Below are 15,345 nucleotides of genomic sequence, written 5' to 3' on the forward strand. Positions count from 1 at the left end.
CCTCATCACTTCCTGTCTCTCTGTGCTTCCTGACTGCCATGAGTGAGCAGATCTTTTCCACAGGACCTTCCCTGAGGTCCTGTGCTGCCCCAGACCCAGTGTATTAGGGTCTCTCACACTTTGAGCCACAGCCAACCTTTTCCCTTGCTGAGTACCTCTGGTGTTCTCTTAGACCAATGCAAAGTTGAAGAACACGCTCCTCGCCTTGTTACCTGCCCGTTTCAGCTGTATCCACATCGACAGCCTGGCCAGGGAGTCCAAAGCTTGAACCATGGCCATGCCTCAGGCACAACCCAGCTCTGCAGCAATCTGCCAACCTTTCTGGGCCTGCTCTGCAGGAATCCTCTGGGCACAGCTAGAGTAAATGCCCAGAATGGATTAATTTTCCAGCTTCAGTGGGCCCCAAGACGCTGTCACCCTTGCCTAGTGAGCTCTCTTCTGCTGGTCACACTGCATCCTCCTGATACGCCTGCCCTCCAGCCCCAAGCTCTCCATAACTGGCTGGTTCTTTCCCTTCCTCCAGCTCCTCAGTCCTGACCTGCACACCTGACCAGCCCTGTGTCTGGCTGGCTTCTGTGTCCTGAACATTTCTTCCCCCATTTTTTGATCAGCTGCCCCTCACTTGGGTTGGGTTATAGGTGGCCTCTCTGGAAGCCTAACTGTCCCACTTGCCTCCAACCTGGGATGCCTTGTGTGCACTCACATCTGCGTCTGTCACTTGTCTGTGACACCCTTCTTACAATGGTCCCGGTGCCCTGAACTCCTTGAAGACAGACACTGTCTTCAAGGGGGCTCCCTGAGAACTGGAGACAAGGAAGGTGCCCACCAGCCAGTGTTCAATAATAATACTCTTACCTGGTTTGCTCTGAGCAGCCCACAAACATGATGAACTTTCAGAAGGAAGAAGCCCTGGTGACATCTGACTGCAAACTTGGCCCCTTGACCTGTGCTGTTCAATGCACCCAATGTGTGGTAATTCCTTAGAACACTCCAATCTGGATCAGGAACACAAGAACTTCAGATCAACCCGTACTGCTTCAGAGGGTACTGCCCCTGCCCCTTCTACAGGGCCCGAGTGTGGCTGGGACCTGTGTGACAGGGTCCTCTGCACCAGCTGCTGCCTGTGTTGGGAAAGTCAGCCAGAGATGGGGATTTGCTTTCCTCCCTTCCTGGGCTTAGCCTGGGTACACCTGACTCATGGCAGGTGCTCACGCTGTAGACATCCACAGTAATGTAATAATATTAGGTTGTCTGAGATATCAGAGGGGACAGTGTACACCTGCTACATGGTACAAAAGGAAGCTTTCTGTTTATTTTCCCTGAGACACATGAGCTCCTTTTGTATTCCTCGATCCTGAGAGACAGGACACGCAGTCATTTCCTTACTCAGCGGGAAATCAGAAGAGCTCCGGGCTCCGGCTGGCTGCGGACTGTGAGTGCTGCCTGCATGGCTTTCTGTGCTGGCCACTCGGTGTGATGGGGTGACCTTAAATCACATCACCTCTGCTCCTCCAGTTCATGGGGCTGCCCTTATGCGAATCTTTCAAGACAGGGGAAGACAGGGGGTTTTGGCAGGAGCAGGGGCCCTCGTGCCTCTTTGTGATTTGGGTGTGGGCAGAGACTACTCAGCATCTCTCTGCTGCCAGGCTGCCCTCCCAGCAGGCGCTATAACTGCCAAACAGGCGCTATAACTGCCAAACAGGCTCTGAGTCCCTGTTTTGGTTTCTAGACTCCCCAACACCCACATAGCCTCAGCCTGCACTGAATGACCCCCCCCCACACACACACACACAGTTGGCCCCTGAAGGCTGCGGTCTGGGAGACAGCTTATGTAGAGCTAAATTCCACACTGCTCCTGCATTTTGGTCATGCAGGTGCCCAGCCAAGAAGCCATCCATGAGGACCTGAGGGCCCCAACAGTGAGCACAGAGCAAGTCTGACTCACACAGTGCTCAGCGCCCCTTGGGGTCAGAGGTGCTCCCTGGCAGCTCTGAGTGCCAGCCTCCATGTAAGTGGGCTCTATAGGGTTGGACCACCCTGGAACTCACATTTCAGAAACTGAGAAAGTCCTGGCTTTCCTTTGAGTCAGGCAGCGCATCCTATCAACCAAGCCATGGAAGCTATGGCTCTGTGGATTTCTAAACGCTGTGTTAGCAGGGACCCAGCTAGGGCAGGATTCCAGGCTACTGTCCCTGCTCTTGAGGGGCAGCCCCCACCACTCACCATGTCTGGAACACAGGGATGTCCTTCCATTCAGATTTGGGACTTTCTTTACATTTCTGCCTTCTGTGACTGATACCTCAATGGAACTAATTGTGCTTCAAGCTTTCCTGCAGATTTTTACTGTTGCTAGAAATCTAAAAATGGTGGAAGAAGATGAGAGTGGGAGGAAGAGAAGCAAAAGCAATGGGGAGAGGAGGAGGAGGAGGTGCAGGAGAGGAGGAGGGGAGAAGAGTCCCAGAGCAGTAGCTGCACCCCATGATCTCCTCTACAGTCTCCTACAGCAGAAGCGTCTGCTGGACGGTCACCATGGGCTGCCAGGGCCTGGCTAGGAAGACCAACCATTGAAGGAGTGGTCTGCAGCCCTTCCCGCCCAGCCTGCTCATCTGGCCATGCCGCCGGACGCTCTGTTACCCACAAAGACATCAGCTCACCTCCTGGCTTCTCCAGCATGGGCTTGGCCCAAGGTTATGCCTCCGCCCCATGAATCCTCAGCTCACCAGGCTGTCTCTGTATTGCAGGACCTCTTTCAAATGCCCATCCGCAGCGCTCTGAGGACTAGGGAGCCCCTCAACCTCCCTCGTGGCTCAGAGCCAGCTCTGGGATCCATTGGCGGTTATGTGCTGAGTTCTGGGAGACCGCGAGGGCTGGGGAGTCACGCATGCACACACTGACTGCAGCCTCTGCTGCTGGAGGCCTCTAGGCCTGGCTTCACCTGCCACCGGAGGTCTGGAAAGCCTCTGAGCTGTCCCTCATCAAGCAGGAGCCTCTGGCTGGGGCCTGGCTCCTGCACTAAGGATGCCCAACACCCGAGCAGCCCTCACTGCTACAGAACGGGCAGTGCCACTGTTGCTTCTGGCTGGACTGCAAGGCTCAGCGGGAGATGGGGCTGACCAGCTTCCCCAGCAGCTCAGCGAGGTACCTAGCCCTGGGGCTGTGTCCTTGGCCACCACAAGTCCCTGGGTTAAGTGACAGCCAAGTGTGGGAGAACTGCCTCCTCCTGTCAGAGATGTGAGGTCCATTCCATGACCCACCTCCAGGGTGAAATGCCATTCAGGCCAAAGCCCCCCTGAGAAGCCCACGCACTCCTGTAAGCAGAGATGACAGGGTTCCTTGGAGCCTGGCAGTGCAGCAGACATCCAGGATGATGGACGCTTGGCCCTGAGGCGGGGCCTGAGGGAGATGCTGGTGGCACCTTCTGGGTTTGCCCTTTCATCTGGGCTAAATGGCTCAGCAGCCCCTCTGCCAACAGCCACCCAAGCCTACCTTGTGGCCTTTGCTTTGACAGCCACACAGCTCACACAAGCCTCTCATGGGTGCTCGGCATCTAGGCTCGCCCACGGGAACACAGCCCTGAGCGGACCAATCCTGGTTTGTTTGTCAATACAACTTAGCTGCTTCTCTTTTGATTTTGAAGATTAGCATGATTTCTTCCACTATGGTTCAATAGTTTTGCTATGTTTTTTTTAAATGAAGAGTTTTTTTTCCTTTGTGAATATTTGAACCAGGAGAACATGCGTGTACCATGACATACCTTGTCATCCTCAATCATTTCCCCCCTTTCTTCACTGAGACCAATCCGAATGTTTCTTTTTTCTTATCCTCTTTAAGTCAGTAGGCATGTTACATTCTGAGCAGATGGACCCAAACTCAGGGTGAATTATATTTTTGTTTCCCTTTATTTTCCTGTTAGTGTCAGTGATCCTTCCTCAGTTGAATATGTGTCCTTGTATGAAAAGAACCCCTTTCCCTCCAGACACAGCACAGAAAGTTCACAGATGGGTGCCCCCAGAGTAAATGCTTGGATTCCCTTTATATGTTGGCATTCCCTGATGAATTCCTAGATGAGCAAAGGCAGACACAGTGTATCCTGACTTCTGGGTGGTGGGGTGACAGCTCATCTCTTACGCTGACTGTGCACAGCCCTTTCTTCCTGCTAAAGTCCTGTGTGGACACCTGATCTGGGGTGTGAAGCTGGGAGAAGGCAGCGTCCTGGGGAGGGATTGGCTCCTCAGTGCCCTTATGCAACCCTCCCCACTCTGTGGGCACAGTGAGCAGCTTCCCCCTGGGAACCAGGAAGGGGCATCACCGGGTGATCTGCTGGCTCCTTGGACTTCCTGTCCCTCAGAACTGAGAAACAGATTCCTGTGATCAGCTCCCCAGGTAACGGTGGGTCATTGCAGCAGTCCCAGGAGCCTCTGAGAGTGACATAGTACTACTGAGCATAACACTAGCAGTTTAAAGGGTTCTTTACTAAGTCCTCTTTCTTCTATCGGTGTCCAGTGCACACTTTTTCTTACCACAAGCTTTCATACAGCCCTAGCACGTGTACAGAAAAGCTGAGAGATGTAATGTTTGTTTCTGTGTTGTTATGTGGCCCTTGCCGGGTGTGCTGTTTTCAATACCTGGCGTGTGAAACGCTTGCTCCTCATCCACCATTCCCATCCCAGCCCCACTCCTCTGTGCTCTGCTCTTTTCCCTGCTCATCAGATCTTCTGCCAGGAAGGCCACCAGAGCCCTGGGCCTCACGTTCAGTCCATCTTGGCGTGGACTGACATTGCCGAGTCCGGTCCTCTTGCGGGGTCCCTCTATTCCCACTGCTTATGTCTCCCCCTCAGATTCGGGGCAGATCCCATTTTGATCGCGTTTTCCTTTATTTTGGCACAAAGGAGTGAAGACAGTAGGTTATTTTCTTCTAGTTTTGTAATGATTGAGACAGCTCACAATGAAAGCATTCAGTAACTCTTGCCCATACTACCTTGGATATATTATCTGTCAGTGAGATACAGCTATATTATTTATAGTTATTTTATTATTTGTTATTTTGTAGGTTTTCTCACTGTCATGACACATTGCAGCTTTCTAGCTGAAAATGTGTCTCTGTTTAATTATGTGTCGTGGAACATTTATCCCATAGTTCAGTAGTTAATAGGAAAGACCCTCTGTTTCTTGGGTATCCTTGGCCACTTTTGCTTTTAGTTTTTGTTGTGTTTTGCGGTTGGCTTACTACAAGGGTATAGCTCACCCCACCCTCAGCCTTTTAAAAAGTTAGAAAACATTTTTTATTCATGGTCCTGCTAAGTTGTCTAGGCTGGGATCAAATGTTCCAACCTTTGATGTCTGTTTTGCAGGGTGAGGAGTCACAGGAGTGGCATAGTCACACTTTTTACGATTCCTGTTTTGCTATTGAATTTTGACCTAGAGTTACATGATAATCAATGATTAATTCTATTTTGACTTCTTGGCATTTCTTCCAGCAATAGAGTTTGCATCCAAACACTTGTAAAATTTCAATTTCAATCAAGGTCTGTTTCCAGGAACTGTTCTCAACCTTTGGAGGATTTTTTCCTTGTGCATTAACAAAATAGCAGAAATACGTAGAATAAATCGACCCTGTAAGTTAATAAATTTCCTTATAAATAAATGGGATGGGGAGGCTGGGAATTGAAAGTGCTTCCTGCCCTTCAGCCCAGGAGTCCAGGTCACCACCTCCTGCAGCACCATGGCCACACATCCTGGGAGCAGAAGGGACAAGGGCCTGGTGGTCATGGTGATTTTGAGAGGGGACAGAGGCTGGACCCAGAGCCCTTCTTGGGGAGAAGGCGCTGCTCCACAAGGAGGCTGGCAAGGCTCCTAGTGTAGCGGAGGAGGGAGGAGAGGTGAGGTCGGTGCCAGGACAGCCCAGGGGGAGGAAGGGCTTCCAAGTAGAACAGAACACTGGGACAGGGAGGGCACATTCTCGCTGCATGTGGGCTGGAGATGCAGCAGCAGGACACCTGTGCAAACAGAGCAGCTCTGGGAGCAGCAAAAGGGGCAGCAGCACGGGTGTGACTCTGCCTGCAGGGGGCGCCAGCATGTGGATGGTGAGGGTTGTGAGCTAGGCTGGTGGATTCCCTCAGGGATGCTGAGGAGACTTGCTGGATCCTGGGCCCTGGGGCTGGAACCTGAGCTCCATGGCGCCCTCATGATTTCCAGGCAGGGCTGGAGATTTGGGGGCAGAGGGGCCCAGGGCCTGTGAGGTGCGGCCCTAGCCACAGTCACCCTTCCCAGCACAAAACCTCACACCTCTGGATGCAGGACACCAAGACAACCCACGACCTGGTCTTCTCAGAACCTCAGGGTGCAAAGAGAGATTGAGACACAGGGAAGTGGTATTCATATTGTTTAATATCACCAGGGCGAGGGGAGATGGGGCTGGCGGGGGGACTGAAGCCGGAGAGCAGTTACTTCTTTGTGGGATCCATCACCTTCCCCACGAAGAGGGGCGTGTCGGTGGAGTGATCGATGATGAGAAAGAGGAAGGGCTTGTTGAAGGACAGGTCTTCCGGCAAAGACATGGGCATGAATTCCATCATGGTGGCCCCCGCAGCCTCTGTCCCCTTCTCGTCGATGGTCAGCAATGCCTTGTGCAAGCCCTGCAGGGGAGAGAGGCAGAGGCAGGCGCTGAGGCTGGGCTGTCCCCACTCAGGCTGCAGCAAGGCTCGGCGAGGAGCCTTTTCCCAGCAAGTCCTCACAGGAGTCCTCCTCCTCCTGGACGGTCCTGCCATGTATGAAGCCCTCTCCCCGCAGGGTCACACGAAGCATTTCCCTTCTCTGTCTTTGCCTGATCTGGCCCGCTGACCTCTCAGCTCCCGTCCTAACCACCATCTGTCACACCCTGAATACAGCCCTCCTGCTCAGGAGGAGAAGGTCGCATTGAGGCTGTGCCTCTCCACACAGCTGCCCATTCCAGTGTGTGGCAGTGAGCTCCAGGACAAGGACTCTGCTGGTGACTCTCCTGTGTAGACCTTTTGAGCACACAGCCTGCACTGCTCTGTGCCTGTTCCTGGTCAAATTTATTTCCCTGAACCGCTGGCACCTTTGGCTGGGCTCATTCCAACTGAGACCTGCTGGGTCACCGGTATCTCTGTCTCACTCACGGAAGATTCCAGAACGCCCAGTGCATTGCCTGAGGCCAAGCCTCTCCATATGAATGTGGGTGAATTGAACCCAGGACCCTGAAGGTCCTAAGAGAAACCGAGACCGAGGGTTGGGAAAGCCACTGAACAGAGGTCCCTACCAATGCGGCAGCACGAGAAGCCACCTCCCCAGCTCTCTTGCCTTACCCTGATTTGTCCCAGTGAATCTTGTTTCCTGCGGAGGAGCTGGACCTGGTGGGTGTCCTGGATTCCCTTCCTCATTCTCCTGTCAACTTGTGTCCTACACTGCATTCTGCCCTTCAGATACTAGGACATCACCATCATGTGACCTCACCTTGGAGATTTTCAGGGGGATGTCCTCTGTGACCCCCGAGAGGTCGGCAGCATCACTGAAGACATTGGTGATGCCCAAGTGGCCCAGGACCTCCTTCAGGTCGTAGGTTCCAGAAATGGACAGTTTGGGGAGATGCACATTGGCAAACCTGGCATGAAATGGTGAATGAATGTGATTCACAGCATCGCTCATGCTCCGTGGAGACCATCACTTGTGACAGGGTTTCCCTCCCCTCCTGTCTCCTGTTAGTGTCCTGTCTCTGCACAGCAGGATGGGACACTGCCTTGAGTTGTTGGAGTTTCATCATCATCTGTCCTGGGGACAGACAACATTAACATCATGGGGACCATGTGTCCCGGCAGCCTCTGAGATGCCACCACCTCTGTGAAGTCCTGGGGGCAGTTGCATGCTGCTCTCCTGGGAGCAGGTGTCATCCTGCCCTGCAGAGTTTTTTCACCCCTCTCCCCTAGCCAGGGACATTTTGTGGCCTAACTCCCAGGGGAGCATAGGTCACTGGGGCCGAGGCTGAGACAAGATGGACCTAATGAGGCTGAAGGCCCAGCTCTAGTGTCCAGTGGGCATAGGTGAGGCCCCATGGGGTCTGCACTTAGGGAGGAGATGGCCCGGGGCTGGCGACCAGCTCCAGGAGCAGCCCGGACTTCTGGTCTCAGCCTGGACATAGGTACGCTGAGAAAGTCAGGATGACACTGTAGTGACACTGCACATTCACTCTTAGCCTCAGGTACATTTCCACATCTGTTTACAGTGACCTCCATGAAAACGTGCCACAGAGCGCTGGCTCAGTTAATGATGTACCAACTTGTGCTCGTCTGCAGTCCTTTGGGGGGACTACGGGCTCTGGGGACCCTGTAAACCACACTAAGAGACAGAGAAGAGGCGCATTCTGCAAAGCTCCCTGGACTGTCCCGTGGTGGCCTTTCCCATCTGGGCCCATCCCCTCTCTACACAAGCACAGCCCAGCCTGGATGCCACACTCGGCCGCCACCTCCACCTTGTACTTCTGAGTTCTGCCATGACCCCTGCTGCTGCTGTCCCCACCCCAGGCCCTGGGTGTGGGGAGGAGACTGTGCATTCTGGGAAGTTCACCCCTACCCCTCAGCAAGCCCTGTGCTTCCTCACTCTGCCCATCGTCCCTTTCAGAGCCTGGCCGGTGCTAATGGAACAAAGCGCTGCTATTTTGTCTTTTGAAAGCCCCAGGTCATTTCGGGGAGCTGAGGCCCAAATGATGTGGGCCACCCACTGTCCCTGGCTACTGGTCAGGGTGGCCAAGTGGGTTCTAAACCGGCTCAGAGCTTGTGCGCTCTCTATGCTCCCTGGCTGGAAACTCACATTCTCTCTGTCTTTCGAGCGAACTTGAAGATGAGCTCCGGGGTGAGTGTTTCCTCCAGGTGCTGCATTTTGCCCTCCTCTGGCAGGAGGAAGAGAGCGGTGACATTGCCTTCGTAGTCCAGGAGCAGCACCCAGCTCTGGATGGTGCTGCAGTGAAACGCTTTGTACTTGCCCTCCCGCTTCATCATGGGCACCTTCACAGTGGTACTCGTGTCCACGTGGAAGTCCTCTTGCGTGGTATGCTTAACGTCAAAGGGTTTCTCCCATTTGCCTGGAGAGGGGACAGTAGCAGTACCCAGGGGTGGAATGGAGGTCAAAACGGTCTGCATGCGACTGTAACTGGGACTGCAGGGCAGAGGGAGGGTACCACCCAGACCAGGGGGCCCTGGAGTCTTCAGGCCAGGTGAGCAGGGGACCAGCCTGAGGGCACCTAGCAAGCATTTTTGCTTGAATTATATATTTAAGGTTGGCTTGGAGATTACAAGTTAAAATTTGGGGTAGCAGTCATTTTTGTGACTCCTCATCCAGGGTGCCCCATAGTACCAATCAGGACTTTCTGGGTTTACCCTGCTCCTTTGCCTGGACCCGCATATGCAGTACAGTGGCGCCCTCTGCTGTACTAGTGTGCCCTGGCTTTCAGGCTGTTGGCATGTGCAGGTGACTCTGGGACCCCAAGCCCACCTTTCTTGTTGGACAGGAGGAGGTGGTGAGACTGGCGAGTGGACAGGAATTGTCTCAAGTGGCAGCAGAGCTGGGACCTAAGCACCAAGGCCTGGGTGCTCTGCTCTCCTAGAATGGCCAGGAATGAGGACCTGGCCTGGACCCCCACTTTCCTCCCCAGGCTGTTTCCCTGGGTCCCATGGGGTCCTGGCCCCCTCATGGCTCAGAAGTGGGAGGGTAGGCTGAGTATTAGTGGATCAGCTATGCATTCTAAGTCCATGCCCCTGTGTAATGTGACTTGGTATCCACTTTCAAAACCTGACAACAATGGTATTGTTCTGTCCATGAAAAGACCAGACAGTCCCACTTCAAAGAGGTAGAGTGCCCTCTCCAATGTGAAGACTAATGCGTGGTGGATTTAAAAACAAGTTTTTTTTTTTTTGTGGTAATGGGGATTGAGCCCAGGGTCTTTGCCCTGAGTTATGTCTCCACCTGTAACTTAATTTAATTTTCAGACCGGATCTCAAATTGCCTGAGCTGGGTTCCCATTTGCAATCCTCCTGCTTCAGCCTCCCAGGGTGCTGGGACTATATCCCTCTTAAGGATTCCCAGTGAGCATTACGGTGATAAAGTCTAGCTCAGTTTAGGCCACTTGTGCAAACTTACCTCTAAAGAAAATGTAATTCACCAGGGCAAGAACTGTGTCTGCGCTCAAGTCTTTCACCAAATCCACAATTTTCCCTTGGGTTCCTTTCTCCACGTAGGCGTTGATCTGTTTCTCCGCCTCTTTGGGGTTGCTGAAGTTGGTGGGGAAGGCTTCTGCGTGGTAAAGGGTCTTGACGTCCTCCGAGAACTTCTCCTTGAGCTTTAGTTTCTGGTCGAGAAAGAGGCCATTGCCGGTGGTCAGCTGGTGCTCGCTGTGGGGCCTGTTGAGGGTGTGGAGAAGGTTCTGGAAGCCATTGTGGATGTCAGCCTCAGCTATCTCCGTGAGGTTGAACTCCAGGCCTCGCAGGATCTGCGTGTGAGTGTCCCCTTTGGCTCCCACGGAGACCATGGCCAAGGCCGTGGCAATGCTCACGGGGGAGAAGAAGATGTTACTGGTGTTGGACTGCTGAGTCAGCACCCGGTACATGCTGTGAGCAAAGTGGGCCAGGCTCCGGGGGATTTGTTGGCTGGGTCCTTGTGCCACCTGAGCATCCTCAGCCATGATGCCAAACACCAAGCAGCACAGGCCTGCCAGGAGCAGGAGGCCTCGGGGAATAGCGGACGGCATTGTCCTGCAGGACAGAGAAAGGGGACAGGAGCCCTGCATTAGGACCTGTCACATTGCCCATGGGCACCGACTGACACCATGCAGCAGTGGCCGCCACGCGTCCAGCCCGTCCCAAGCACTTCCCTACCCTGCCCTCATTTAAAAAATCAGAAAAGCTGCAGTGATACCCTTGCACTAAGCTCGGTCCTCACATGACTCCAGCTCTTCCCTGCTTGTAACAGCGCTGTGAGCAAAGGGCCACATTCCTGTGCTTACCCCAGGGATGCCTCGCAGCCCAGGTCTGCAACTCAGTGACGGGGCAGAGTCACAGTGCAGCCTGTCTGGTGCTGAGCCCATGTCCTTGACAGCTCTGCTTTCATCCCAAATTGCCTTCGGAGACACTGACCAAAGCAGAGGTGGACGGGATTGGCATTTCCTGGGCAGTCCAGAAAGATCAGACTCAAGCATTGCTTTGAGCCAGGACAGCCTCTAGAGGTCATCCATCCAACTCCGTTGTTTAACAGCTGGGAACCCAGGTGCCCAAGGAAGCAGGGAGGGAACCAGGCTGAGGCCTGGGAGCTGGATAAGGTCCCAGGGGCGCTCCACCCTCCCTCACCAGGCCTTCCAGCCTGGAGGCTTTTCCTGTGGGCTGGCTGTGCTGTTTTGCTGTGATCCAGCTGAGTCTGGGCTGGGGCCCCTACCATCAATGCCCCACCATCTCGCTCCTCTCATGGCCCAGCTCTGGGGAGGACAGAGATGGCCCATTGCTCCTTTAGAATGAGGGTGAATGTGGCGAGGCAGAGGTGGAAAACTATTGCTCAGACAGCCGTGAGTTCCCGTGCAGGATAGGAAAGTGCTTGGGACAAAAGTGTTCGATCATAAATGGGCCCCATCTGTAAAGTGGGGTTGCAGGAGGGTTCCGTGAAATAGCTACAGACACAGACGGTCTCTGGGGTGTCGGTGGAGGGAAGTCACTGCAGGTGTCACAGACCCAAAGCCTGCAGGTGACAGGCAGCTGAGGGTTATGTGGTTCCTGGCCGGGGGAGGTGACGGAGTAGCAAGATCTGCAGCCGAACCAGTGAGGGTGGCCGTCCAGAGGTGGCCACAGCCGCCAGCACCCACAGCAACCCAGAGCCTGCCTTCCCCACAAGGCTGCCTCGACCCCACACCTGTCCGGCCAGGAGCCACTGGTCGGCAGCACTTGTCTTCTTTACATATGGGGAAACTGAGGCTCGAGTTGCAGACAATGTGCCTGGAGTTGCACAGTTAGCTATTGATTGGCTCCTTAACTACAACTACCACCTTACTACAGCACAGAAAGAAAGGTGTCTGGGAAATGGGGATTTGAAACCTTGAGGGGAAAGGAAAGGTTGGGCCTAAGAGTCCCTGAGTTTCACTCGGACTCTGGAGCTCTTGGGAGTTTCATCCGCATTAGATGGAAAAAAGAGTCACTGGGAAAAAGTCATGTTCTACCAAACTCCACCGCTGGGCTTTGTATATCAGAGAGTGAGAGAGAGAAGGAGAGAAAGGGAGAAGGAGAGAATGAGAGAGACAGTTGAGAGAGCGACAGAGACAAAGAGAGAGAGAGAGAGAAAGAGAGAGAGGGCTGTCACGGGTTTCCACGTTTCTCCCCCAGCTGGTGTGTAGATCTGAAAGCACCGTGTTCCCATCCCCCTTAGACCTTGCCTTTCTTCCCCGTCTGGAGCTTGGGGCAGCCCCATGGAAATCCCCCATCCTGACAGGGATCAGGGGGACACCGCAGGGCGGGGATGTGAACTGTGCTGACTGGTCTTGGGGTCAGAGGCTGCGGACAGCACTGCTGCTACCTGTTGGCCTCAAGTGGCACCTGTGGCTGCGCTGTCCCGGGGACCTCACTTTCCAAAGGGCTGAACCCCCCGAGTCCAGAGGCAATCAGGGTCGGTGTCACCCAGAGCAGCAGCCAGCTGCCTGGCCACAGAGCACCCTGTGCTCCATGCACATCCAGGTGACAAACCATTGTTCTGCGGCCCTCAAAGTGTAACTCGCTACAATGGGCCTGGATTTTTCTATCACTCGGGTCACAGCCTAGGGGCTCAGGCTCCAAGGACATTAGGGCTGAGCCCAGCCTTGATCCCCAGTATCCTCTGGGGCTCATTTTGTGCCTCAGTCTGTTCTCCCGGCACCCTAAGCCTAGAGCTGGGAGGAGAGAGTGGCCCTGAAGGTGCAGAGGCCCAGCTTCCTGCTGAGGATCAAGAAAGGAACAGGGTCAGGGTGGAACCCAGGGCGGGTTGCAGCAGCCTTTGTGAGGCAGGAGGCACAGCGGCAGGTCACCCCAGCTCTCAGCTCCCACTATTTCCACCCAGGAGCATAAAATGAGTGGCCAAGAACCCCCTTTCTGGGAGGTGGCCCAGCGTAAGGTAAGGTCACTAGCTGCTGAGGCCAGGCATGAGCCAGTCCTGGCCTTCCCTGCAGGTGGCCTAGGCCGGTGACTTCACCTCCAGGTGCCTCACTGGAGAGGAAAGCCTTTGCAGACAGAGGCACAGCACCAGCAGTGAGGGTGGTGGGGCGCTGGCAGGGCTGGGAGCCCTCCTGGGGACCTGTAGATATGAAGTGACTTTCTGACCAGTTGTTGCATTGCTGGGGGCCAGAGAAGGGAGTGCTGCTCAGCAGGGAACTATCCCAGGGCTGGCAAATGTCCCCTCCTTTCTCCATGTCCTCCTGCACTGCCTGCTGCCTGATCCGTGCTAAGTAAACCTCAGCATGAGTGTGACCCTCACTGTGGATTTCCCAAGCACTATGCGCAATCTATGCAGCCTCACCTAAGTGTCCTCGTCATTTATCTGGTGAGGTGGAGACTATTATTAGTCCCACTTTACAGATGGAAAAATTTAGGCCCTGACCAGGTAAGCCTCCTACTAAAAATCACAGAGCCAGCTGCCTACAGAAGTGGGCGCTAACTCTTCTTGTCAGAACTGGGCAATTGATCCTTCTCTAGGTTTATTCACACTTGGGGTCAGGAAACCTTGGAGGTGACCTGGCATGAAGAGAGCTAACAGCTTGGTGCCTAAAATTAGGGGCTCTGAGGGCAGGTTGCTGAATCCAACTCGCGATTCACTGTGTGACCTTGAGCAAGTTATACAGCCTCTCTGAGCCTCAGTTTCCTGGAGGTGATAGGGTGCCTCTGTACAGCTTCACCGAGCGACTGTATGAACTAATATGCACAAAATGTCTAGAAGTGCCTGGAAGCAGATGCCATAGAAGCTCCAGCTGGTTCTGACCATGCTGGGGTCTCTGTGCAGCTGGGTGTGGGACCCAGGCTGCCTTGGCCAGGGGCATCTTTCCATTCTCATCTCCAAAACACAGCAGTAGCAAAGCCAAGTCCTTCTCCCTCTGCAGAGATCAAGGTTGGAGGGCAAAGGTCTTCTTGTTTGGCTCATAGGGCAGAGCAGTGGAGCAACTCCCTGTCACAGAGCCTCGGGGCAGGGAGTACCTCGGGCAGCCCAGGCCTCCTGCTCCACAGCCAGGCTGAGACCCCAGGTCTGTGTCGTGGGCCGTGCGGGATTCGCAGCGGGGTTCAGACCTCTCTGTTCCCATCCATCTCCCATGTAAAATGGTGGTAAACATAGCGACCACCTCCAAGGGCACTGTGAGGTGGCTCAGCTATGCCAGCCTGTGCCCTGGGCCCAGAGACAGCTGGGCTCAGCCCAAGGGTCACACAGGATATCAGCTCCAAGGACCCCCAGCCGTGCCCTTGGAGGGGGCTTCCCACCCCCAGGGTGCACAGGGAGCCCCGAGGCGTTAGGAGGAGGAGGGGCCTCCTTCCTCATCCTCTGAAGGGAGAGGCTGGATCCCAGGCAGCAGGAAGGGGAAGGCTGAGGGCAGGAAAGGCCCTGGTGGACACGGCACGCGGAACTTCCCTCCGGTCACCACTGTGGCTGTACCTTGGCTCCCCGGGACCCCTCTCTCCTCTCCTCCTCACCAAGGAGGCAGGCAGGGAGAGACCCTTGGGGCCCCAGCGTCCCACCCAGGGAAAGGCACACTTACAACTCGGTTCCAGGCCCAGCGGCAGAGATTCAGGCTGAGGAGCAGAGCCCTGTCCTGGTCCTTCTTTAAGTAGCGATGCAGAGGGGCACCAGGGAGCTGCTAGTGAATATTAACCAAGGTGGCCTGCTCATTAGTGGAGAGCAAACAGACAGGGCCTAAGTTCATGGCCCTGCTCCGAGCTCCCACCCACGCCTCCTGCCTCCAGTTCTTCCTGGCACCACAGCCAGTGTGACTGAGGGCATCCTGTCCCCGAGGTGGGTGGCTGGCCTGAGTCAGCCAGCATCTGGGCCAGTGCCACTCTGCTGGCCCTGCATCCTCGCTGGGGCATCCATGGTGGCTGCCCCACTGGAAGCAGATCCACCATTTCCTCAGCCAGCTGCCTGGAGATCCTGGGCTACGGACACTCTCCCACCCCGGGAAAGACCCAGTGGGCTATGAGCCCGTCTGACTGGGGGGGAAACTAAGCCCCAAAGCAGGGAGTCTGCTCTTCCACAGGGAGCCACCCAGCTTTAGACACCCAAGTCCTCTGGATTCGTTCTCCAGGGAAATGCAGAATGAGACAGAGCTCCAGCAGGCTGGCGCAGGGG

The 15,345-nt window shown here is 54.8% G+C and overlaps 1 protein-coding gene across 1 annotated transcript; it reads right to left on the reverse strand.

Annotated features, from left to right (window-relative positions):
- Nucleotides 1–6,370: 6,370 nt before the first annotated feature.
- On the reverse strand, nucleotides 6,371–14,784 carry LOC100379265 (SH2B adaptor protein 2). The gene is given in 5 exon segments (NM_001172734.1): nucleotides 6,371–6,635; nucleotides 7,474–7,621; nucleotides 8,824–9,094; nucleotides 10,150–10,760; nucleotides 14,759–14,784. Coding segments are annotated over 4 exon segments (1,218 nt in total). The 5' UTR covers nucleotides 10,757–10,760; nucleotides 14,759–14,784; the 3' UTR covers nucleotides 6,371–6,443.
- Nucleotides 14,785–15,345: the final 561 nt, after the last annotated feature.

Source organism: Cavia porcellus, unplaced genomic scaffold (assembly GCF_034190915.1).
Source record: "Cavia porcellus strain 051 isolate PalLab524CR breed Dunkin Hartley unplaced genomic scaffold, mCavPor4.1 scaffold_31, whole genome shotgun sequence".
Classification (NCBI taxonomy): domain Eukaryota; kingdom Metazoa; phylum Chordata; class Mammalia; order Rodentia; family Caviidae; genus Cavia; species Cavia porcellus.